This window comes from Canis lupus, chromosome 7 (assembly GCF_003254725.2).
Source record: "Canis lupus dingo isolate Sandy chromosome 7, ASM325472v2, whole genome shotgun sequence".
Lineage (NCBI taxonomy): Eukaryota > Metazoa > Chordata > Mammalia > Carnivora > Canidae > Canis > Canis lupus.
In genome coordinates, this window is record NC_064249.1 from 20,268,571 (window position 1) to 20,294,871 (window position 26,301).

The following is a 26,301-nucleotide window of genomic DNA, read 5'->3' on the forward strand; positions in this document are numbered from 1 at the left end:
GTAGATGCAACAGTTCATCAGATTTTGCGAAGGCAAAGATGTAACAAGCGAATTTAGGGTAAAGGTGGGTGAAAAGGGAACGGTGAGAGCAGCAGACTGGAGGGTCACACTCAGAGCCCGCCTAATGACTGCGACCCTCCTCCTGCCACCTAGCACCCTGACAAGCTGCCCTGAACAAATGGATCAGCTTGGGACGCCTGGGTGGCCCAGCCGTCGAGCATCTGCCTTCCGCTCGGGGCGTGCTCAGGGCGTGATCCCGGGACGTGCATCGGGCACCTTGCAGGGAGCCTGCTTCTCCCTCTGCCTGTATCTCTGCGCCTCTCTATGTGTCTCGCATGAATAAATAAAATCTTAAAAAAAAAAAAAAAAGAGGAAGAGCTCACTCTCTCTCCCAAATAAATAATAAAAACAAAATCTTTAAAAAGAAAAAAGTAGGTGAAGGAGCTAGCTATGCCAACTGTGGGGAAGTACAGCATTCTAGACAGAGGACAATGGGTACAAAGGTGCTGATGCTGATGTAATTTTGCTTATTTGAGGAACAGGCCAAGCAAGTGGCCAGGAGACTTGAAGCACATTTGTAGATGGTATGAGACTAAGGTTGGAGTGAAGTAGGAGTGTAACCACACTGCTTGAACTTTTTGTTAAGTTTTATCTTGTTTTTTTTTTTATGTTTTTTTTTTTTTTTTTTTTTTTAGAGAGCATTTGTGCAAGGCTGGGGGGAGCAGAGGGAGAGAGAATCTTAAGCAGGCTCCATGCCCAGTGAGGAACCCAACATGGGGCCCAATCTCATGACCCTGAAATCATGGCCTGAGCAAAAATCAAGAGTCTGACACTTACCCAACTGAGCCACCAGGTGCCCCATTGTTCTGGAGGGTTTTTTTTTTTTTTTTAAGATTTGTTTATTTTAGAGAGAGAGAGCACAAGCAAGGGAGGAGCAGAGGAAAAGGGAGAGAATCTCAAGCAGACTCCCCTTTGATCATGAACCCCAATGCATGGGGCTCAATCTCACAACTCTGAGACTATGACCTGAGCCAAAACCAAGAATCCAACCTTCAACTGACTGAACCACCCAGGCACCCCCCAATCTTGCTTTTTTAAATCAATCTATCTTGTACAGAACGACTCGGAATGGAGCAGAAATGGAACGGGAAAAAGCCAGAGAATGATAGGAAGTTACTGGGCAAATCTATGGGATAGATGATAGTGATCTGCATTAGGGTAGTTGCTATGGAAATAGAAGTAGAAAAATTTCAAGGTGTTTTCCTGAGATGCAGGTGTAAAGAAATACAGTAAACAAGGTGACTCCCAGGTTGTTTTCTTAAGCAAGCGGGTGGATGGCAATGCCATTTAGTTCAAGGGAGAAGACCATTTAATTTGATTGGAAGGACCCTAAAAGCCTGTGCCCAAACTCCAAACCTCTTCCAATCCTAGCCTGAAAATCTCACATCACTCAATCCTTGATATTAAAGTTTGGTTAATGAGACCCCTGGGTGGCTCAGCAGTTGAGCATCTGCCTCCTGCTCAGGGCATGATCCCAGATTTCTAGATCAAATCCCACATCGGGCTACCCGCCGGGAGCCTGCTTCTCCCTCTGCCTGTGTCTCTCTCTATCTCTCTCTCTGTGTCACTCATGAATAAATAAATAAAATCTTTAAAAAATAAATAAAAATAATGCTTGGTTAAGTGTGAATGTTGATTTTACCATATTCCAAATAATGTGTACAAAACTTGTTCTAGTTGCTAGAGATATAAGATAAACTATTAGGGAGATAAAGATAAATAATAACTAAGCCATTTCAAGGCAGTGGGACAAGTGCTGAGGCACCTGAGTGGTTCAGTTGGTTAAAGCAACTGGCTCTTGGTTTCACCTCAGGTCACGGTCTCAGGGTCCTGGGATCCAGCCCCACATCAGACTCCACACTCAACATAGAGTCTCTTTGTACCTCTTCCTCTGCCCTGTCCCCCCCCACCTGTATCTCAAAATCCAAAGATTTTATTTATTCATTTGAGAGAAAGAGAGAGTGAGAGAGAAGGGCAGAGGGAGAGAGAGACTCCCTGCTGAGCAGGAAGCCTTCACAGGGCTCCATCCCAGGACCTGGGGATCCTGACATGAATAGGCAGACGCTTAACTGACTGAGCTACCCAGGTACCCACCACCACCACCCCAAATGACAATGTGACACGTGTTATAATAAAAATAGGTAATAAAAAGACCTGCCTAACAGGGTCATTATGAGGATTTAATGAGTTGTTAATTACCTAGGAAGCTCCAAAGCACAGACCCTGACATATAGAAGTACTCAGTAAATATTAACAGTTGTTTTCTATGCTGAGATTTACCATTATAGTTGATGTTGTTACCTTCTGGATACAGTGGGAGCAGTCGGAATGGTTATCGCCACCTGCCACTCTAGGAGAGGGAAGGGTGAATGGAGGAGGGCTGACTGCAGCTTTCCAACCAGTAGGGGGAGGAGTTTAGTTGGCAGGCAAAGAAAGAGAGAAATCCAACCAAAAGAAAAAGTCAAAGGCCAAGAAGACAAGAGGGAGCCAGAACCATCTAGGAAAGAGGGCAGTTTGAGTGTTGTTGAAGTGTAGGCTATTTACTGACAAGTGGCAGGAAATAAAGCTGGTGTCAGGGCTTAAGAAGTTTGTATGCCACGCTGGGACAATCTGACTTAGACTCCCACAGACAGTGGGGGAGCCAGTGAGGGATGTTCTGTAGGGAAGAGTCATTATTTAGGAGATTCGACTAAAGGGAAATGCAACTGGATGAAAAGAGCTCACTTAGAAGGGCAGTACAGTAACATAAGTGAGGAATGATAAATGCAGCAGCAAGTGAGATGGGAAGAAGGGGGCATATTTGAGAGATATTTAAAAAGACGATTGACAGAGTTAGTGTTTGGCTATGGGGGTTAAGGATATCTCTAGGATACCTAGCTTAGCAAACTGAATGGCGAAGTTAATGAGTTAGCTAAATTAAAAGGTAAGAAAATATATTCTGGACATGGAGCAAGAATAGCTTCACTTGCTATAGCAGCTGAATAATCCATTTCCAATTGAGACCTAAAGGAACTGAACGAGAAGCAATCAAGTTTTATTTTGGCTTCAGAATAAAATAGCTTTAACGTTTTTTTCTGGTTGTGTAGCTCATGCATACTCATTGAAGGAAATAAAATCAAATGTAGAAAAGGACACAGGTAAAAGCCATCTACTGTCCTACCACTCAGAGATGCACCTAAATTGTGATGCAGGGAAGGAAATGAAGCCTGGGACTGAACCTGGAACTGAGCCTGGGACTGAGCCCTATCACAAGAAGGCACTGGGTTCTACAGGAAACCAGAAAGGAAAACTAAATAGGAACCAAAGCAGATTTTAAAATACAAACATCTTAGGGCGCCTGGGTGCTCAGTCAGATGACCATCTGTCTGACTTTTGGTTTCTGCTGGGGTCATTGATCTCAGGGTTGTGGGATTGAGCCCTACATCAGGCTTAACACTCGGCATGAGTCTGCTTGAGATTCTCTCTCCCTCTCCCTCTGCCCTTCCCACTCATACTCTTTCACTTGTGCATGCTCATTCTCTCTCTCTAAAAAAATAAATAAAAATAAAACAAAATATAAACATCTTAATTCTTCAAAGACTGACATCTCCCTCAGTGATACCAAACAAGCAATAAATCTCCCGTTCCAAGTTTGCGTAATTTCCTCATTGGCACTTAGGCGTAGCAAAACATAGTTTGACTCAACCAGAGTTAAAGTTTTGTGACTAAGCTAAGGACAATGAGGCAAGAGTGTAAATTGGAATGACCTTGATTGATATGTCCCTGAAAACTCTGGGAAAGCTGAAATCCTGCTTTGTTAATGTATCCCAGAAGCACCCAGCACAGTATGCAAGACATCTGATAAATACATCAAGTGGATTAATGAAGCCAACTGAAAGCATAAATCGCCAGATTGTGGGCAGATCCCAAACAAAATAGAGGTCAGGCACAATTTCATAGTTTATCTTAGTGTTTCAGTCATCTTGCATGATATGTCATCATCCCTTGTTTTTCTACAAACAGAAGTGTTTATGTATAAAAGGTGAGGCACTATCTATCCCAGTTAAATAGGTAGCCAGCTTGATTCCCTCGATTCTCTCTAGATCAAAATAGCAAAGCAAACATTCATAATAGTTCAAGGGATATATATGTAAGAAGAAATACCCTCAAGAGGTCCTGAATCACCACAGATGATTTTTGTTATCTCACTGAAATTAAGTGGGTATAAATCTAAAGATTATGATCATTTAAGATGATACATTAAGCCCTAAAGAAACCATTATAACTCCCAAAAAAGTGAAAAAATAATTAAAGGAATTTAAATGTTATACTAGAAAATATTCATTTAATGAAAACAAAAAATAATAAAGGAAGAAGAGAACAAAAAGGACATGAGACATAGAAAAGAAAAATTTAAATGGCAGATATAAGTTCAACAACATGGATAGTAGTAACATTAAATGCAAATGAACTGAGCAATCCAATCAAAAGGTAGATTGTCAGATTACATTAATAAACTAGATCCAGCTGTATGCTGTCTGTAGGAGACACTATTTAGATTCAGAGGTACATATAGATTGAAATTTAAAAAACAGAAAAAGATATATCATACACAAAGCAACCATAAAACAAGCTGGAGTGTTTGTGTTAGTATCAGACAAAATAGACTTCAAGGCAAAAATGTTTAAATGCTGTAGCCCTTTGCAAAACAGTCTGACTCAAACATAAAGTTGATGAAGGATAGTTAGAAGAAAGGCAGAGACAAGGGGCCACGGCCCTGAAAGGAAACCACTTTTTTTTTTTTCATTAAAGACTGTATTTATTTACTCATGAGAGGCATAGAGAGAAAGACAGAGACATAGGTAGAAAGAGAAGCAGGCTCCCTCCAGGCAGCCCAACTCAGGACCAATTCTAGGACCCCAGGATCATGACCTGAGCCAAAGGCAGATGCTCAACAACTGAGCCACCCAGGGATCCCAGGAGGAAACCACTTTTCTTTTTCTTTTCTTTTCTTTTTTTTTTTAAGATTGTATTTATTTATTCATGAGAGACACACAGAGAGAGGCAGAGACATAGGCAGAGGGAGAAGCAAGCTCCACACAGGGAGCCCGATGCAGGACTCAATCCCAGAACTCCAGGATCATGCCCTGAGTTAAAGGCAGACCCTCAAACACTGAGCTACCCAGGCATCCCAGGAAACCACTCTTAAAAAGGATTTTACACCCACCTTGGAAGGAGCCTTTCACCCTTTTCCCACGTGATAGGCAGATGACAAAAACTTGATTGGATGACAGATGCACAGAGGGTTAATCAGATTAAACAGCCCACCAAGCAGCCCATAAAAACCCCTAGACTTTGAAACTTCCAGGTGGCAACTGTCTTCGGTCCCCTCCCTCTTTAGGAGCTGTGTACTATCACTTTACTGTCAGTCAATAAACTTTGTTTTCCTGCTCACCACTCTGTCTGGTCTACCTCTTCATTCTTTGAAGTGGTGTGACCAAGAACCACAGGCACTGAAGCAGAATGAAATCCTGTAACAGAATTACCATATGACTCAGCAATTCTACTCCTAGGTATATACCAAAGAGAAATGAAAACCTACGTATATAAAAAACTTGTCCAAAAATGTTCATAATAGCTAAAAAGTGAAAACAACTTAAATGTTCACCAACTAATGAATGGATAAACAAAATATGGTATATCCATATGATGGAATATTACTGAGCCATAAAAAGAATGAAGCAGTTGCTTAACTGACTGAGCCACCCAGGCACCTCAGAAAGACATTTTTAAAAGTTGTCTTTATTCACATAATTTTGACTTAAAATATTAATATTCATTAATTACATTTTTCTGTGTGATTTTTTTTTAAGATTTTATTTATTTATTCATGAGAGACACAGAGAGAGAGCAGAGACACAGGCAGAGGGAGAAGCAGGCTCCATGCAGGGAGCCTGATGTGGGACTCGATCCCTTCTGTGTGATTTTAAAACCTATATTAGGGATCCCTTGGTGGCTCAGCGGTTGAGCACCTGCCTTTGGCCCAGGGCGTGATCCTGGAGTCCTGGGATCAAGTGAACTCACAACCCTGAAATCAAGATCTGAGTTGAGATCAAGAGTCTGACACTTAATTGACTAAGCCACTCAGGTGCCTCTACATTTACTTTCTTAATGAAAATATATTCAACACATTCAATTTGCATACACTTTTAATATGACTACATTCTGTGTACTAATACTTTAGATCATCACTATAGATAGAACATAAATAAATGAAAATCCTGGGGATCCCTGGGTGGCCCAGGGCATGATCCTGGAGTCCCTGGTTAGAGTCCCACATCAGGCTCCCTGCATGGAGCTTGCTTCTGTCTCTGCCTATGTCTCTGCCTCTCTCTCTCTCTGTGTGTGTGTCTCTCATGAATAAGTAAATCAAAGCTTAAAAAAAAAAAAAAAAAGAACTGCTAAAGAATAAAATAAAATAAAGCAGCATACCAAGAAGACATTTATCTCATTACTACTCATTGACCAGCTCAACTCTGAATCAGTGAACCTTTCACCTATAGAATTATTGTGTCCAAGTATTCACATTAGTGATGCGGATTGGGTAAATTTGTTCTCTATTGTTTATGCTTTACATGTCCTGAGGACAAGAGACTTGACTCTTCATAGCTATCATTCCTGCCTCTTTTGGGATTTCTTAAACCACCATCTAGAGAAAGCTCTTGAAGTGTAACTCCTTCTTCCTCTACACGTGATTCAGTTAAATTCAAAACCTACTTATTGGTGCCTACAGTCACTGTGATAGACGCTATACAGGGGAGTCAATCAGTAAGACCATATCTGTCTTTTAGAAGCAGCACAGAATTGTGTATGTGTGTGTATGTATGTGTGTGTGTGGTATATGTGGGAAGTTGGGGAAGGTGGTTAAAAAGTTTATAGATAACTATAAACAAGGCAGCTGTCTGTAGACCCACCGGTAACATTTGTGGGATTGAGGACAAAGGAACAAATTGAAGCCCACGTGCCTTAAGTTTAATCCTTTAAAAGTTATAAATCAAGTTTACACAGACTATCAATTAAAACACATCCTCCTACTTTTACAAGAATCAAATAGGAGAATACATGAATGCTATTGCTTTTTATGTGAGTGTAGAAGTGAAAGGTCAAAATGACGATTTAAATATTGCACTTGTTGGGATCCCTGGGTGGCGCAGCGGTTTGGCGCCTGCCTTTGGCCCAGGGCGCGATCCTGGAGACCCGGGATCAAATCCCACGTCGGGCTCCCGGTGCGTGGAGCCTGCTTCTCCCTCTGCCTGTGTCTCTGCCTCATTCTCTCTCTCTCTCTGTGACTATCACAAATAAATAAAAATTAAAAATAAATAAATATTGCACTTGTCTACTTTTGGCTGATGCCATGCAGGCTCCCTGCATGGAGCCTGCTTCTCCCTCTGCCTGTGTCTCTGCCTCTCTCTCTCTCTCTCTGTGACTATCATGAATAAATAAATAAATAAATAAATAAATAAATAATTAATTAATTTTTAAAAATAGATTTTATTTATTCATGAGGTCTCCAGGATCAGGTCCCGGGCTGAAGGCAGCACCAAACTGCTGAGCCACCAGGGCTGCCCGACAAAGATTCTTATATAAATGCATATTTTTCAAATTTTGTGAGAATCATCATAACTACAAAAGTATATTCAGTATATGTGTATGTTTTAAAGATTAATAATAAACCGGGGTACCTGGGTGGCACAGTAGATTAAAGCCTGACTCTTGATTTTGGCTCAGGTCATGATCTCATGAGGTCATAAGATCAATCCCTGGAACACCTGGGTGGCTCAGTCATTGAGCGTTTTCCTTTGGCTCAGGATGTGATCCCAGATTCCCAGGATCAAGTCCCACATCGGGCTCCCTGCATGGAGCCTGCTTCTCCCTCTGCCTGTGTCTCTGCCTCTGTGTGTGTGTGTGTGTGTGTGTCTTTCATGAATAAATAAATAAAACCAAAAAAAAAAAAAAAAAAGGATCAATCCCCAAGTAAGGCATTCAGCATAGGGTCAGCTTGAGATTCTCTCTCCCTCTCCTTCCCCTCTTGCTCATGCTCACTCTCTCTCTCAAATAAATAAATCTTAAAAAAAAGAAAAAGACTAATAATAAACTGAACACTAAGTAACTACCACTAACTTAAGAAATGGAATATCCCAGAATCTTAAAGCTTCCAGTATGCCCCTTCCAGATTGTTTCTCCTACTTGTTTTCTATTCCTGTAATCACTATCTTGACTTTTATGTTAATCACTCTTGTTTTCCTCTGTAATTTGCTGATTTAACACATAGATATTCCTAAACAATATTACAAAATAACATAAACAGCTTTGTTTGTGACCGTAATATAAATGATATATATGTGTTCTAGAATTTGCTTTTAAAGTTCCACATTGTTCTTGTGATTTGTCCATGTCAACTGAGTGACTAAAATTCATTCATTTTTACTGACAAAAAATATCTTTTTTTATGTATCCCTTCCAGAGTTGCTGGACATTTTGATTATTTTCAGCTCTCTATAATTATAAAGTGATGTGTCTCCAGATTCACATGGAAAAGAATTTCTCTAGGGTAAATATCCGGAGTACAATTGTCAGTCATAAGGTATACACGTCTTCCATTTTAGTAAATAGTGCCTATGGCAGATAGTATTTTCTAAAGATGCCCACAAAAATATCTTTTATCTGGGGCATCTGGCTGGCTCAGTCAGTGGAGTGTGCACCTCTTGATCTCAAGGTTTGGAGTTTGAGCTCCACATTGGGTGTAGAGATTACTTAAAAATAAAATCTTAAGGGGATCCCTGGGTGGTTCAGCGGTTTGATGCCTGCCTTTGGCCCAGGGCGCGGTCCTGGAGTCCCAGGATCAAGTCCCACATCCGGCTCCCTGCATGGAGCCTGCTTCTGTCTCAGCCTATGTCTCTGCCTCTCTCTCTCTCTCTCTCTCTGTGTCTCTCATGAATAAATAAATAAAATCTTAAAAAAAAAAAAGACATTACCTTCCTTATAGGCCTTCTGGCCACCCTGAAGCCAGAGGTCACCATGCTCTGAGCTCAACCTTACCACTCTTGTGTGGAAATCATGAGGAGCAACATGAAGAGAGAGCCTAGTCAGCTCCCAGCAGCCCAGTCCCCAAATGTGCCACTGTAACTGAAGGAACAATTCCAGAGCTGCCCAGCCAAGACCTTTCCAATTTGCAGACCCATAGAACTTTGGAATGTTATTTTAAGTTTTGGGTGGTTTGTATGCAGCAACAGAATACCAGAAAAATAACAAATTATCTTTCAAAGTGATTGTACCAATTTACACTAGTAGTTAATGAGAATGCCCATTCTACATCATATCACCCTTTAGTTTTTGAGATATGAAATATGATTGTGGCTTACCTTATATTTCTGTAATTACCAGTGAATTTGAGCATTTTCATATATTTAGTGGTCATCTGTGTTTTTTCTATAATAACATTAAGGCTTGGGATGCCTGGGTGGCTCAGCAGTTGAGTGTCTGATTTTGACTCAGGGCATGATCCCAGAGTCCCAGGATCCATTCCCGCATCGGGCTTCTTGCATGGAGCCTGCCTCTTCCTCTACCTATGTCTCTGCTTCTCTCTCTGTGTGTTCCTCATGAATAAATAAATAAAATCTTTTTAAAAATAACATTAAGGCTTCTGTTTATATTTCTGTTAGATTTTCTTTGTAAGCCTTAAAAATATTATGAGTACTGGAAACAACAAAACTAAAAGGCAATCTACTGAATGGAAGAAGATATTTGCAAATTACATATCCAATAAAAGATTAGTATCCAAAATACATAAAGAACTTAAAGAATTTGGGATGACTGGGTGGCTCAGCAGCTGAGTGTCTGCCTTTGGCTCAGGGCATGATCCTGTAGTCCTGGTATCGAGTCCCACATCAGGCTACCTGCATGGAGCCTGCTTCTCCCTCTCTTTCTGTGTGTCTCTCATGAATAATTAAATAAAATTAAAAAAAAAAAACTTAAAGAATTCAACACCCCCAAAATATATAATCCAGTTAAAAAGTGGGCAGGCATGAACAGACATTTCTTCAAAGAAGACATCCAGATGACTAACAGACACATGAAAAGATGCCCAACCACTCATCATTAGGGAAATGCAAATCAAAACCACAATGCGATGTCACCTCACACCTGTCAGAATGACCAAAATCAAAAACACGAGAAACAATAAGTGTTGGTGAGGAATGCAAACTGGGACAGTCACTGTGGAAGACAGTATGGAGAACTATCCTATGATCCAGTAATTGCACTACTAGATATTTGCCCTCAAAATATAAAAAACACATGCATGCATCCCTATGTTCATTGTGGCATTTTTACAATAGCCAAACTATAAAAACATCCCAGGTACCCATTGATAGATGGATTTAAAAAAATGTGGTTATACACACATACACACACACACACACACACACACAGAATGGAATTATTCAGCCTTAAAAAAGAATGAAATCTTGCCATTTGCAACAACATGGGTAGAGCTACAGAGTATAATGCTAAGTAAAATAAGTCAGACAAAGGCACATACCATATGATTTCATAGATTTGTGGAATTTAAGAAACAAAACAAATGAACGAAAGTGTGTGTGTGGGGAAGCAGACAAACCAATAAACATATTCTTAACTATAGAGAACAAATTGATGGTTACCAGAGGGGAGGTGGGTGGCATATGTGAAAGAGGTGATGGGGATTAAAGAGTCCACATACCATGATGAGCACTGAGTAATGCACAGAACTGTGGAATCACTGTACTATACACCTGAAACTAATATAACACTTTATGTTAATTATACTAGTACTAAAATTAAAAACCTAATAAAAAATATTGTGAGTACTGAAATGTACTCATACACATTCCATATACATTACATATACATTATAAATATCATATACAGTCATATACATTACAAATATCATTTGTAATGATATATTGTCATCATATACATTACAAATATCACTTCTGATTGTTTCTTGCCTTTTTCACTCTTTTTATATTGTATTTTGATGAACAGGAGTTAGTAGTATTTTCCTTAATGATTTGAGCATTTTGTCTTAAATTCTTCCATCATAAAATCTCAGAGACGTTCTCCTGTAATTTCTTTTGGAGTTTTACAAGTTTTGTTTCTCACATTTAATTAAGTCTTTAATCATCCACTTGGAATTTATTTTTGTTTGAGGTGAATTTAAATTTTTTTAAATTTTAACTAAACTCTACAGCATGCATGGGGCTCAAACTCCCAATCCTACAATCAAGAGTCACATTCTCTACTGACTCAGCCAGCTAGCACCCCAATATGAGGTAAATTTTTATTTTTTTTTTTTTTTTTTTTTTTTTTTAAATAAGTCTTTTTTTTTTTTTTAATTTTTATTTATTTATGATAGTCACAGAGAGAGAGAGAGGCGCAGAGACACAGGCAGAGGGAGAAGCAGGCTCCATGCACCGGGAGCCCGATGTGGGATTCGATCCCGGGTCTCCAGGATCGCGCCCTGGGCCAAAGGCAGGCGCCAAACCGCTGCGCCACCCAGGGATCCCATATGAGGTAAATTTTTAAAAATAAGTCCCATTGAACATCTTTTCTCAACTGAAAGCCCTATTATATATCAAGTTACCATAGCATAGTCTGTGCTTTCTTTATATATAATATATATTTTTTTCTATATATATATATATTTTTTTTTTGCATACTTCTTTTTTTTTTTTTTTAGGGTAATCTCTACACCCAACGTGGTCCTTGAACTCACGACCCTGAGGTCAAGAGTCACATATTTTATCCACTGAGCCAGCCAGATGAACTTTGTTTTGATGCCTTGCTGGACAGGTCGAAATCTTTTAGCCAACCATAGGCTTCCACTTTCATTATTCCAACTGAGTATCCTACATGGTTTCCTAAGTTCTGATTGCTATGTTTCCAATGCTGTGTTAAATGAGAGCTTTAGGTAATGTCCACTCCTCTCCAAATATATTAGATAACCATGGAATCTTGTGACAATAATATCCTTGGGTCAAAAATCAGAAGGAAGGTGTGCCTGGGTGGCTCAGTGGGTTAAGCATCTGCCTTCAGCTCAGATCATGATCTCAGGGTCCTTTTTTTTTTTTTTTTAAGATTGTATTCATTTATTCATGAGAGCAGAGAGAAAGAGATGCAGAGGCACAGGGAGAGGGAGAAGCAGGCTCCACGCAAGAAGCCGGATGCGGGACCCAATCCCGGGACTCCAGGATCACACCCTAGGCCTTTTAATTTCAGTAATAGAGCTCCCTGATCTCAGGATCCTTAATCAAGCCCCACTTTGGGCTCCCTGCTCAGTGGGGAGCCTGCTTCTCTCTCTCCCTCTGCCTGCCACTCCCCCTGCTGTGCTCTCACTCTCTGCCAAATAAATAAAATCTTTTAAAATAAAAATAATAATAATTAAAAGGAAGGTTGCTTAGAAACATCAAATGGATGTTTAAACCAACCAACAGTTGGCCAACTTGACACTAGAGAGGGGAGAACGTATTCACCAGTGGAATACTGTAAACCAGTGTTTCTCAAAGTGTACCGTACTGACAAACTACTAACCACCTCTCCCTCTTTGCTTGGAAATGCAGATTCTGACTCATAGAGCTGGGAGGGCCCGAGATTCTGCATTCCTAACAAGCTCCCAGTGGATTCTATTGCTCCTACTCCTAGGACCGTGCTTCAATTAAGAAGGCTCTTTCAAAAAAAAAAAAAAAAAGAAGGCTCTTTCAGCCACTTGTACTTTCCCAAATTTCCCTCCATTCCCTAAAATTCTTTTATTTTGCTGCTGAATCTGAAATTCCACCAACTATGTGTTTCTGAAATGAGTTGAGGATTAATTTATATCTTAATATTGGGGCACCTGGGTGGCTCAGTAGTTGAGCATCTGCCTTCGGCTCAGGGTGTGATCCCAGGGTCCTGCATCAGGGTCCCCAGAGGGAGCCTGCTTCTCCCTCTACCTGTGTCTCTGCCTCTCTCTCTGTCCCTCATGAATAAATAAAATTAAAAAAAAAAAAGACTTAATATTGACTCTTTCAGTCAGAGAGTTTTCCTCAATGTATCTGCTGCATTAGGAACTTTAAGAATGGACATCGGTTTTTGAGGGTGAGTAGGACAAAATATTAATAATGAAATAACCTACTATACTAAAGGGTAAAGGCAAAGGTGGGGCGTGAAGAGGGGAGGAAGAGGAGGCTAGGTGGGCGTTGGCAGCTGCAGAGTAATTGTGAAAGCAGGAACAGCTGGGGGCAGGCCAAAGGCAATATTAGGAGTAGGAGGAGGTGAAGAAAGGGAGGTGAGAGGCTATCTGTAACAAACCTCATGGTTATAAAAGCCTCACTTCAGGCCAGCCTGCGGAAAGTCGGTCCTAATAAAGACAGTAAATCTAATTCTTACTTTTCATAAGAATCTTTTCTTACTTTTCATAAGAATTATCTTTTCATAGAAAGATAATATGACACCCGTATAGGTCAGTATGATTCACTGTTATTCCTTAATTTGTGTCTGCGGTAGTGAAATGCAAGAAGTCCTTTTGCTAAATGTCCACACCGGTCAAGATGGTATTGATTGTCTTTAATCAATATCAAAGATTCCAAGATAAAGATATGACCCATAACTGAAAACACAGAACAATAGCGCTTAAATGAGTCAGAGATCACTCAGTCTTTTTACTCTATGAGGAAATTGGAAATAATCAGGTTTAATTAAATTGCTCAATTTCATTCAGGTTGTTAATAAAAGAGCCTAGTTTTAAATATCAGGACTCTTGATTCTTAAGTGCTTTCTATGATTTTATTTATTGGTTGAAAACCCAGGTGAACATTTCCCTAAAGGCTTTGCCTTTTAATTTCAGTAAGTTCTTTTTTTTGAGAGAGAGAGAGAATGTATGTGTGTGTGTGTGTGTGTGTGTGTGTGTGTGTGTGTAAGAAAGCAGGGTAGGTACAGGGGGAAAGAGAGAGAGAGAGAGAGAGAAGCTCAAGCAGACCACAATGAGGGTAGAGCTAGACTCAGCGCTGGATTCCATGACCCTGAGATCATGACCTGAACCAAAATAAAGAGTCCAAGGCTTAACCAACTGATCCACCCAGGCACCCCAGTAAGTTCCTTTTTTTAATGTAAATATGCATTTTTGTGCCGAATGATCTTGTATTTAACAGTTCAACTTTTGACTAATTTTGACTAGCAAATTTTGACTAATTTGCTTTTTTTCTTTCTCTACTTTTTAATCTGTTCTTTATATCTCTCTTCCTTTCCTTCTTTCTTGTATGTTTACAAATCCTTGCATCAAGGGCTCCATCTTTTTTAGCAGGGTGTGTTTTCTAGGGGTTTCTAGGAGACCCATAAAATATTTTCTTTTTTTTAAGATTTTATTTATTTATTTGAGAAAGAGAGAAAGTCTAAGCAGAGGAGGAGCAGAGGGAGAAGAGCAAGCAGATTCCACCCTGAGCATAGAGCCCCACATGGGGCACAATCCCACCACCCCAAGACCACCACCTGAGCTGAAATTAGGAGTTGAATGCTCAACTGACTGAATCACCCCAGTATCCCTACAATATTTTCTTAATATAATAAGGCTTAAACAGAGATAAATCCATTTATTTTCTGAACATATTCCAGGTGTCACCAAGAGCCCTCCTTTTGATAAAATGGTAAAACCTATTTTCCTATCCTGAAAAATAAGCCTGGTTTTCTTCTGAAATTTCTCCACCTGCTATACACATACTCTACATCTGGACTGGGATAGCCAAAGGTAGATGTGAAATAGAAGTTAGAACCAAATGAGGTATACTTGTGAGTCCTGATCTCTGACGTTATTCCACCTACCAGTTTGGTCTACTTGGCCAGGACACACCTTGAAGCATTTGAAAAGTAAATATTAAACAAATGAAAGGTAATACCATTTCACCATGAAGCTTATAAAACAGTGAAGTTTACTACCAGAAATGACACAAACTAATATGTTACCTTCCCAGGCTCCATATTCCCCTTATCAAAAAGGCATTATAATATCACACTTTCATACTCTCATGTGAATTTTAACTCAACTCATTGCATTTTCTTATCATTTTTGTCTTTAATTTTTTTATTCTTATCTTTTTTTTAAAGATTTTATTTATTTGAGAAAGAGACTGAGTGAGAGAGAGAGAGAGAAAGAGATTCATGAATGGGGGTGGGTGAGAATAGGGGGAGATGCAGACTCCCCACTGAGCAAGGAGACCAATGCAGGATTCAATTCCAGGACCCTGGGATCCTGACCTGAGCCCAAGGCAGACGTTTAACCAACTGAGCCACCCAGGCACCCCAACTCATTGCATTTTCTTTTTTTTTTTTAAGATTTTATTTATTTATTCATGAGAGACACAGAGAGAGACAGAAACACAGGCAGAGGGAAAAGCAGGCTCCCTGCAGGGACTCCAGGATCACGCCCCAGGCCAAAGACAGGCGCCAAACCGCTGAGCCACCCAGGGATCCCCCTCATTACATTTTCTAAAACAATTTGGATCTTTTACATCAGTGGCACTCTAAGAAAGAGTGACAAAAAGGGGAGGTCTCCAGTCTTATCTGTTACTGGCATTGGTTAAGGGCAAGTAAGCATATTTTACTAGAAAATCTTTCTAAAACCTCTGAAATCACATTGGGTAGAGAATGTACTACTCTGGCATTATAATTGTAGTATCATAGAAATCTTAGGAATACTTATCACTTCATGTCACTTAGGAAAATTTGTTACTTTTTTCTCTTTGATCAGCTTTCTCCCTTTAATTAGCTTTCAAATAGCATTTATAGTTCAGAGAGTCCAATCCCCAGGAATCCTATACTTCAGGCACAGAGTTCAAAAAGAAAAGAAAAATGCAGAATTCTTGCCAATTTCTAGGTGAACTTTCTACTTAGCTTTCTAGGTACAATGAAAATAGTTCAAGTTAGCTCAGGGATATATTTGATGCTGATGAAAGAAACTATTATAACGAGTTATCTCAAATAACTTAAAAGAAAATCTACTTCATGATATTGTGAAGACTTATTAAGAGAATTAGAATCTCACAATTAGTATCTATCACCTTCCTGTAATTTTTTTAAAAAGATTTAAATTATTTATTCATGAGAGACACAGAGAGAAGGCAGAGACATATGCAGAGGGAGAAGCTGGCTCCTCGCAGGGAGCCCGATGTGGGACTTGATCCTGGAACTCAGGGATCGTGCTCTGAGCCGAAGGCAACTGCTGAGTCACCCAGGCCTCCCACCTTCCTAGAATTGAAGTTAGGAAAAAAAAATCTCACAAAACATCCTTTGGTGTCAATATTGGACTCAAAACCAGCCTGAATGAGTCACAAATGTTTCCCATGATGCCAAATAAAATAATAGAATCATAGAGATTACCCAAGTATAAGCTTAAGTTTTATAGTTGATGAAATTAAAATTAATCCTATGTTCTCATATACTTATTGTCCTACGATTGATGAAATAAATAGGAGGAAAAGTAAAATCTACAGAAACCATAAGAGAGAAAAAGAAGTCAGAACCCAGAGAAATATTCCATTATTATATTCCACGTTTATTACTTCCCTATAATCATTTTTACCCTATAAACTTCCAGATAATTTTATAACTATTTAATATCAAAGACCATTTTCAGTCTTTCTTTTTTTTTTTTAAGATTTTTTTTAAAATTTAATTGATGGGGGGATCCCTGGGTGGCGCAGCGGTTTAGTGCCTGCCTTTGGCCCAGGGTGCGATCCTGGAGACCCGGGATCGAATCCCACGTCGGGCTCCCGGTGCATGGAGCCTGCTTCTCCCTCTGCCTATGTCTCTGCCTCTCTCTCTCTCTCTGTGACTATCATAAATAAAAAAAAAAAAAATTTAATTGATGGGAGGCCCCGGTGGCTCAGCGGTTTAGCGCCGCCTTTGGCCCAGGGTGTAATCCTGGAGTCCCAGGATGAGTCCCACATCAGGCTCCCTGCATGGAGCCTGCTTCTCCCTCTGCCTGTGTCTCTGCCTCTCTCTCTCTCTCTCATAAATAATAAATAAAATCTTTTAAGAAAATAAAAATTTATTTGAGAGAGAGACAGCATGAGTGAAGGGAGGGGTAGAGGGAGAGGGAGAAGCAGACTCTCCGCTGAGCGGGGAGCTCAATGCGGGGCTTCATCCCAGGACCCTGGGATCATGACCTGAGCCCAAGGCAGATGTTTAACTGACTAAGCCACCTAGGCATGACCTGAATGCCTGAATAGCATCCCCATTTTCAGTCTTTTTAGGAATTTAGCTTTAGCTGAGTTAATATACTTTAAAACTGAATTTGCTACACAGGACTCAATGGTGACTCACTATAGCTTTAGTGGAGCATAAATAAAGAAAATAATCATATGCATGTGCAGGTATGGGGACAAGTAAGAAGTGAAGCTATTAATATGGTTCACATTGAGTGACACCTGGATGGCTCAGTGGTTGAGCGTCTGTCTTTGGCTTAGGTTGTGATCCCGGGGTCCTGGGATCGAGTCCCACATGGGTTCCCTGCAGGGAACCTGCTTCTCCCTCTGCCTATGTCTCTGCCTCTCTCACTTTATCTCTCATGAATAAGTAAATAAAACCTTAAAAAAAAATGAAAGGAAAAAAGAGCTGCCAATTTTTAGAGATTATTTTCTCTTTATTTGATCAAATCCCTATATAGCAAAATTGCACTCCTCAACAGCATAGAGCATTATAATATTGGCCCCCATAGTATCATGAGTCCCTGTCTTCATAGTCCTTAGCAAAATGGTGTTGCCTCTTCTTCCAACAAAAGGTAGAATTTGGGATGCCTGGGTGGCTCAGCGGTTGATGCCTGCCTTCCGCTCAGGGTATGGTCCTGGGGTCCAGGATCAAGTCCCGCATCTGGCTCCCTTGGGGGAGCCTGCTTCTCCTTTTGCCTATGTCGCTGCCTCTCTCCTCTGTCTCTTATGAATAAATAAATAAATAAATCTTTTTTTTTTTAAAGGTAGAATCTATCATTGTACCCTTGAGGATTTGAACAGGCCTGTGACCAATAGAACACAGTGGAAATGACATATGATTCTGGAGCCTATGCTATAGATGCTTGCTGCTTCTGCCCTTGTTTTCTGGAACAAGGCTGCCATGTAAAGAAGCTTAAGCTGGCTACCGAATTATGAGAAATGATTGGAAGAGAAATGGTTCAGTCTTCCTGCTATCCCATCAAGGTCAAGGAACAGATCCTATAATGAGCCATGATCATGCATGATCTTTATGTTACATTTCTTACTAAGTGTGAAACAAACACATCGTAGAATATATATGTAAATAGAGAACAGATTTTTCTCCCTCATTCTCTCTTAGAGAATGTCCATAGTATGTTAATAAAGCCTAGAAGTTTTACTGTAAAATGAACAAAGGGTAAAAGTCAATATTGTAACATTATCATTGAAAATTGGTTAATTTTTAAAAAAAAAAAGAAAGAAAGAAAATTGGTTAATTTATGGGCAGCTCCAGTGGCTCAGCAGTATAGCGCCACCTTTGGTCCAGGGCCTGATCCTGGAGACCGGATGCTTCTCCCTCTGCCTCTCTCTCTGTGTGTGTGTGTCTCTCAGGAATAAATAAATAAAATCTTAAAAAAAAAAAAAAAAAGAAAAAGAAAATTGGTTAATTTAATACAGATAAGGTGTAGCCAGGCATAAAAGAGCTACTGACCTTTGACAACTCCAGAAAGAGACTAGAAAAGCCAGTTAGATAGCTGGGGTTACAATCATGCATATAAGTGATGTAAGAAGCTAGTTTGGAAATAACAGCTAGGGGCAGCCTGGGTGGCTCAGCGGTTTAGTGCCACTTTCAGTCCAGGGCCTGATCCTGGAGGCCTAGGATCAAGTCCCACGTCAGGCTCCCTGCATGGAGCCTGCTTCTCCCTCTGCCTGTATCTCTGCCTCTCTCTCTCTCTCTTTCTCTCTCTCTCTCTGTGTCTCTCATAAATAGATAAATAAATAAATCTCAAAAAAAAAAAAAGTAAATAACAGCTAAACTTAGGAATCTCAGTAAAAAGAAAATAGACAATAGGTCTTTTTAAAGTTATAGTATTTGTGGAGGGTGCTTGAACACTGAGTGTTTTATGCAACTGATAAATTACTAAATTTTACCTCTGAAACTAATAATATGGCATATGTTAATTAAATTGAATTTAAATTTTTAAAAAATTTAAAGTTATTTGTTTTCTGGCTGCATTTAATTATTTTGTTTGTGACATCAATTTTTACAAGAATAACAAGATAAATATTGGGAAATCAGATCATATGAATAAATCCATGGCAAAATGAAAATTAAATACAGTCATTTGATGTTTGTGGTGTTCTCATCTATACCTATTTCTTCCAAGGTTTGGCTATAAACAAAGTGCCTATACCTAAGGGTTAGTTCTTTGGTAATCAAACAGACTTCACTACAGTTCACCTATTAAGGTGAATTCAAAATATTAGGTGCTCCTTCTGACAACAAGAACATTATCTTTTTTACAGGAGTTCCTCAAATATAATAGTGAGGTTTATATTATACCAGCAGGACTTACTTTTTATTTATTTTTTTTTAAGATTTTATTTATTCATGATAGACATAGAAAGAGAGAGAGGCAGAGACACAGGCAGAGGGAGAAGCAGGCTCCATGCCGGGAGCCTGACTCGGGACTCGATCCCGGGACTCCAGGATCGCGCCCTGGGCCAAAGGCAGGCCCCAAACCACCGAGCCACCCAGGGATCCCAGGACTTACTTTTTAGTACCCTAGTCAATGGAATTTTATTTGGAATACTTCTGGATGGTGATCTGTAATGCCTTCAGGATTCATGTTTAAACTCCATAGTTTTTTAAAATACATATTTTAAAAAAGATTTTATTTATTTATTCATGTGAGGCACAGAGAGAGGGAGGCAGAGACATAGGCAGAGGGAGAAGCAGATGCCATGCAAGGAGCCTGATGTGGCCTCAATCCAGGATCACGCTCCAAGTGGAAGGCAAGACACTCAACTGCTGAGCAATCCAGGTGTCCCTAGAATGCATTTTTTTTTAAATAAAATCTTTTTTTTTAATTTTTTATTTATTTATGACAGTCACACACACAGAGAGAGAGAGGCAGAGACACAGGCAGAGGGAGAGGGAGAAGCAGGCTCCATGCACCGGGAGCCCGACGTGGGATTCGATCCCGGGTCTCCAGGATCGTGCCCTGGGCCAAAGGCAGGCGCCAAACCGCTGCGCCACCCAGAGATCCCTAGAATGCATATTTTTAAATAGATTACCTTAGAGGCTGATGAGTCAGGATAATAGAAATATATACATTCATTTCCCAGAGGAAAGGCATTAGATAAACCCAAAGTAATACTGTTCTTGTTTTGTTTTGGTTTGTTTTTTTTCTGGAGAGGGAGAGAGTGAGGGGGTTAAGGAAAAGAGAGGGAGAGAGAGAATCTTAAGGAGGCTCCACTCCCAGATTTATTTATTTTGGGGGGAGGGGTAGATGGAGAGGGAGAGAATCTCTGGCAGATTCCCTGCTGAGCACAGAGCCCAACTAGGAGCTCAATCCAACTGAGCAGAAACCAAGAGTTGAACGCTTAACTGACTGAGCCACCCAGGTGCCCTGTTTTTGCTTTTGTTTTTGTTTTTGTTTTTAAGATTTTATTTATTTATTCATGAGACAGGCAGAGACACAGGCAGAGGGAGGAGCAGGCTCCATGCAGGGAGTCTGATGTGGGCCTAGATCCCAGAACTCCAGGATCACACCCTGAGCCAAAGGCAGATGCTCAACCACTGAGCCACCCAGATGCTCCTTGTTTTGTTTTTTTTTTTTTTACACTTGATTTTTCTTTTCCTAGCTCAAGAAAATTTATTTTATAATTTTCTGAATCTCTCTATTAAAGCTTGGTATAATTCCCCTATGTTGAAATTTTAAGTCAGCTTTATGATATTTAATTTATATAAGGCAAAACTCATCCTTTTTGGATGTAGAGCCTGATTAGCTGTGATAAATTCAAAGAATAATTACCACCACAAGAGAAATAAAAAATAGTCTACAACTTCAAACAAGTCCCTCATTCCCCTTTGCTGCCAATCCCTGACTCCAAGCCCTGGCAACTGCTGATCTGATTTCTGTACCTATCGTTTCTCTTTTCCTAGAATGTCTTACAAATGATATGGCTTTTTTTTTAACATTGTAAAATACTCTTGAGATTAATCTATATTGTTTCATACATTGGTTCATTCCACTTTATTGCCCAGTATGTTATTTTTGTGTGTGTGAATACGTCCCAGTTTGTTCAACCTTTCACAAGTTAATATAGATTATTCTTTTTTCTATTCTGGTAAATATACATACATATATAAATGTACATATACATATGTATTTTAACCATTTTAAAGTATACAATTCAGTGTCATTTATTTTTTTTTATTTTTATTTTTTAAGATTTTATTTATTCATGAGAGGCAGAGAGAGAGTCAGAGACATACACAGAGGGAAAAGTAGGCTCCCTGTGGGGAACCTGATGTGGGACTTGATCCCCGGATAAGGGACCACACCCTGAGCCAAAGGCAGATACCCAGCCACTGAGCCACTCAGGCATCCCAATTCACTGCCATTTAATACATTCACAATGTGGGGTGCCTGGGTGGCTCAGTCATTAAGTATCTGCCTTTGGCTCAGGTCATGATCCTGGGGTCCAGGAATCAAGCCCTACATCAGGCTTCCTGCTCAGTGGGGAGTCTGCTTCTCCCTCTCTCTCTCTCCCTCTGTCCCTCCTCTCCACTGGTGTTCTCTTTCTCTCTTTCAAATAAATAAATAAATAAATAAATAAATAAATAAAATCTTAAAAAAAAAATACATTAACAATATCATGCAATAATCACTACTAATTCCAGAACATTTTCATCAACACAAAGGAAAACCTGTACAATTAAGCAGTCACTCCCCATTCCTTGTTCCCCTCAGCCCCTCACAATCACTAATCTGCTTTATATTTCCATAAATTTGCCTATTTTTGATATTTTATATAAATGAAATTATATGGTTTGCAATAAATCTGTATTTAAGCAAAAAAAAAATGAAATTAGGGGATCCCTGGGTGGCGCAGTGGTTTGGCGCCTGCCTTTGGCCCAGGGCGCGATCCTGGAGACCCGGGATCGAATCCCACATCAGGCTCCCGGTGCATGGAGCCTGCTTCTCCCTCTGCCTATGTCTCTGCCTCTCTCTCTCTCTCTGTGACTATCATAAATAAAGAAAAATTTAAAAAAAAAAAAAAAAAAAAAATGAAATTATACAAGATATGACTTTTTGTGTCTGGCTTATTTGACTTAGTATAACGTTTTCAAGGTCTATGTTGTAGTATGTGTCAGTACTTTGTTCCTTTTTAGGGCTAAATAGTATTCCATTACATGGAGATGCCATATTTAGTTTATCTATTCATCAGTTGATAAACATTTGATTACTTCTACTTCTCATTGCTGTGAATAGTGCTACCAAGAGCATTCTTGTGTAAGCTTTTATTTGAATGCCTGTTTTCAATTCTTTTGGGTATATAACCAGGAGTGGAATTGGTGTGTCACATGTAATCCAATGTTCAACTTATTGGTGAACTGACAAACTGTTTTCCACAGAAGTCACACCATTTTACATTCCCATCAGCAATATATAAGGATTCCAATTTCTCCCCATCTTCACCCAAACTTGTTATTTTTCTTTGTTTTGTTGTTGTCTCTAAGTTTTCTAAGTTGTCTGAAGTAATATCTCAATGTGGTTGTGTTTTGCATTATTCTAATGACATTGAGAATCTTTTCATGTACTTATAACCATTTGTCTATCTTCTTTGGAGGAGAAATGTCTATTAAAATCCTTTCTTCGGTTTTAAGTTGTTTGTCTTTAGTTTTGGAGTTGTAAGTATTCTTTTTTTTTTTTAAGATTTTTAAAATTTATTTATTTGACAGAGAGCACAAGCAGGCAGAGCCGCAGGCAGAGGGAGAGGGAGAAGCAGGCACCCCACCAACTGGAGAGCTCAACATGGGGCTCGACCTGAGCCTAAGACAGATGCTCAACTGACTGAGCCCCTCAGGTGCCTCATAAATACTCTTTACATACTCTGGGTACAAGTCTTTGTAAGGTATAGGATTTAAAAATATTTCTCCCCTTTTCTGGGTTGTCTTTTCATTCTTTTCAGTAGTATCCTTTGATACACAGAAGTTTCTAATTTTGATGAAGTCCAATGTATCTATTTCTTTTCTTTTGTTGCATGTGTTTTTAGTGTCATATCTATGAAGCCATTGCCAAATTCATGGTCATGAAGATGTACCTCTATGTTTTTTCTAAAAGTTTTATAGTTTTATTGTATATTTAGGTCTTTTTTTTTTTTTTTTTTTTTTTATATTTAGGTCTTTGATCCATTTTGTCTATAGTGTGAGATAAAGGGTCCAACTTCATTCTTTTGCATGTGCTCATCTAGTTGTCCCAACAAATACAGATCAATGTTTTTTTTGTTTATATACTTATTCATTGTTTTCTTATTCATTTATTTCTGTTATTAAGTGAAGAAATTCACTTTATATCAAAAACATATTAAATAACAGTAATAATATATACAAATAGAAGTGGAAAGTCAGGACCAAAAAAATGAACACATACACATTCTCTGAAAATCAAATTTGACTTCAAAATTTTTGGCAGTCAAAGAGACAAGAAAAAGTGGTCTTCTTAACATCAATAATTCACTTAAACTACATTCTAACCCATTTGTTTATTAAAATAATATTCAGAGCCTAAAATATCTTTTGGCTATGGTTATTTAGAAAAAAAGAATTTAAAAAGATGTATTTTCCATCCACTCAAATTCCTCACAGACCAGAAAAAAATCAATCCAAGCTTAAAATACCATCTCCTTGCAAGAAAGAGCATTTATAATACTAATCTTTATAAACCTTACATAGAGAGATCCCTGGATGGCTCAGCGGTTTGGTGCCTGCCTTCGGCCCAGGGCGTAATCCTGGAGTCCCAGGATCGAGCCCTGCGTCGGGCTCCCCGCATGCTTCTCCCTCCTCCTGTGTCTCTGCCTCTCTCTCTCTCTATCATAAATAAACAAATCTTTAAAAAAAAAAAAAAATAGTAGGTACTCAGTAAACGTCAGTGGCTCATCATATTTAAAAAAAAAAAAAAAAAGCTTGATCACTATGCCATCATCAAGTTCCCCTTAACTACTGAGTCAGCCTTGAAGAAAATAGAAGACAACAACACACTTGTGTTCATTGTGGATGTCAAGGCCAATAAGCACCAGATCAAACAGGCTGTGAAGAAGCTCTATGACATTGATGTGGCCAAGGTCAACACCTTGATCAGGCCTGATGGAGAGAAGAAAGCATATGTTCGACTGGCTCCTGACTATGATGCTTTGGATGTTGCCAACAAAATTGGGATCATTTTGGGATCACAAAGCAGGGTTACACCGTTATGAGCTGATTTCCGATTAGGGTGTGCCCAGCAGCTTGACTCCCTCTGCCTGCTTCTCTGCCTCTCTCTCTGTGTGTGTCACTCATGAATAAATAAATAAAATCTTAAATAAAAAAAAAAAACTTATGTAGAGCCCTTTTTTCCTCAGTAATGGAATATCTCTAAACCAAACCATGAAGTAAATGTGATGTCTTTAGCATCTCCTCCCACCTCTTTGGGTGCTTCTCACTAAGAAGCAAAAGCTTCCACAAAGGTCCCTTTTCTTAACCCAGCACTTCAGAGATATTTGTCTTGTAAATTGATCTGATAGACTAATCATTGCTAATGTTTTAATGGATCTAGATTTATCAATATGTTCTCTAGTAGAATTGCACTCTGGGAACTTTTTGAAACAATATCTTATCCAAAGTCATTGTCAGATCTGTGACCAAGGTATTTTAGAGTAGGCAGTTCTTAAAGAAATGTTACCACATAGACACTTAATTGCCCATACAAAAATTTTCCCCATGATTATAAAGGTAAATGAGAATTTTCCTTTCTAATACCCCATGACCTTTTTATAGGTCAAGAATGAAAAAGTATAAAATAAATTCCTTCAGTGTGAGAGCCAGGCCATAGCATGCTGAAACCTATGGAGTTTTCCTTTTTTAAAATAACTGGCAGAGGGCAGCCCCAGTGGCCCAAGGGGTTTAGAGCTGCCTTTGGCCCAGGTTGTGATCCTGGAGTCCTGGGATTGAGTCCCTCAATCCCCGCATGGAGCCAGCTTCTCCCTCTGCCTGTGTCTCTGCCTCTATCTCTGTGTCTCTCATAAATAAATAAAATCTAAAAAAAAAAAAAAAAATTCGCTTCTTTAATTCCAGAAGTCTTGAAGGTAGTTTTCACAGCTTTAGCTTTCATCTCTGCCCTTCATTGAGAGCAGTGTCTGTGATGACGACTTTTCTGTGGCAACCATTGATGATAAATGCTTGGAGCAACAGCTCTAAATGTCTATGATGTCTTAATATTTTTTTTAAAGTTGTTTTTTTTAATTTTTATTTATTTATGATAGTCACAGAGAGAGAGAGAGAGAGAGAGAGGGAGAGAGAGAGGCAGAGACACAGGCAGAGGAAGAAGCAGGCTCCATGCACCGGGAGCCCGATGTGGGACTCGATCCCGGGTCTCCAGGATTGCGCCCTGGGCCAAAGGCAGGCGCTAAACTGCTGCGCCACCCAGGGATCCCTGATGTCTTAATATTTTTAAATTTGGGCATGCTCCTTTCTCTGGAGTCTTGTTTTAAAATTTTTGACCAAAGGTCTAATGATTCCTTATATTCAAAAAAAATTTTTTTTAAGTTTTAGGGTACCAAATCCTAATACATGCAACAACATGAATGAATCTCAAAAGCATTCTCTTAAGTGAAACAAGTCAGACTCACAAAATTACATACTATATGATTCCATTAATGTGACATCCTGAAAAAGGTAAATAAAACCAGAAAGACAGAAAAGAGATCAGTGGATGCCAGAGACTGGGGCTGGGGGCAAGTATTGACTACAAAGGGACAGGGCAGGTTTTTTTGGAGATGGAAGCATTCCAATCTTAATTTTGGTGGTAGTTAAGAGACTCAAAACTCACAGACCTATAATTAATGTACAGTTTTAGTAAAGGGTGAATTTTATTATATATCATCATAATTTTTAAAAATGAAAAAAAAATGTCCAAATACTTTTAAGGACCTACAAATACTTTACCACAGATATAAAGGT

The 26,301-nt window shown here is 39.3% G+C and overlaps 1 protein-coding gene across 1 annotated transcript; it reads left to right on the top strand.

Annotated features, from left to right (window-relative positions):
• Positions 1-4: 4 nt before the first annotated feature.
• On the top strand, positions 5-24,560 carry LOC112647844 (60S ribosomal protein L23a-like). Its single transcript, XM_049112973.1, has 2 exons — positions 5-82; positions 24,219-24,560. The coding sequence occupies exons 1-2, from the start codon at positions 5-7 to the stop codon at positions 24,558-24,560; spliced, it is 420 nt and encodes a 139-aa protein (XP_048968930.1).
• Positions 24,561-26,301: the final 1,741 nt, after the last annotated feature.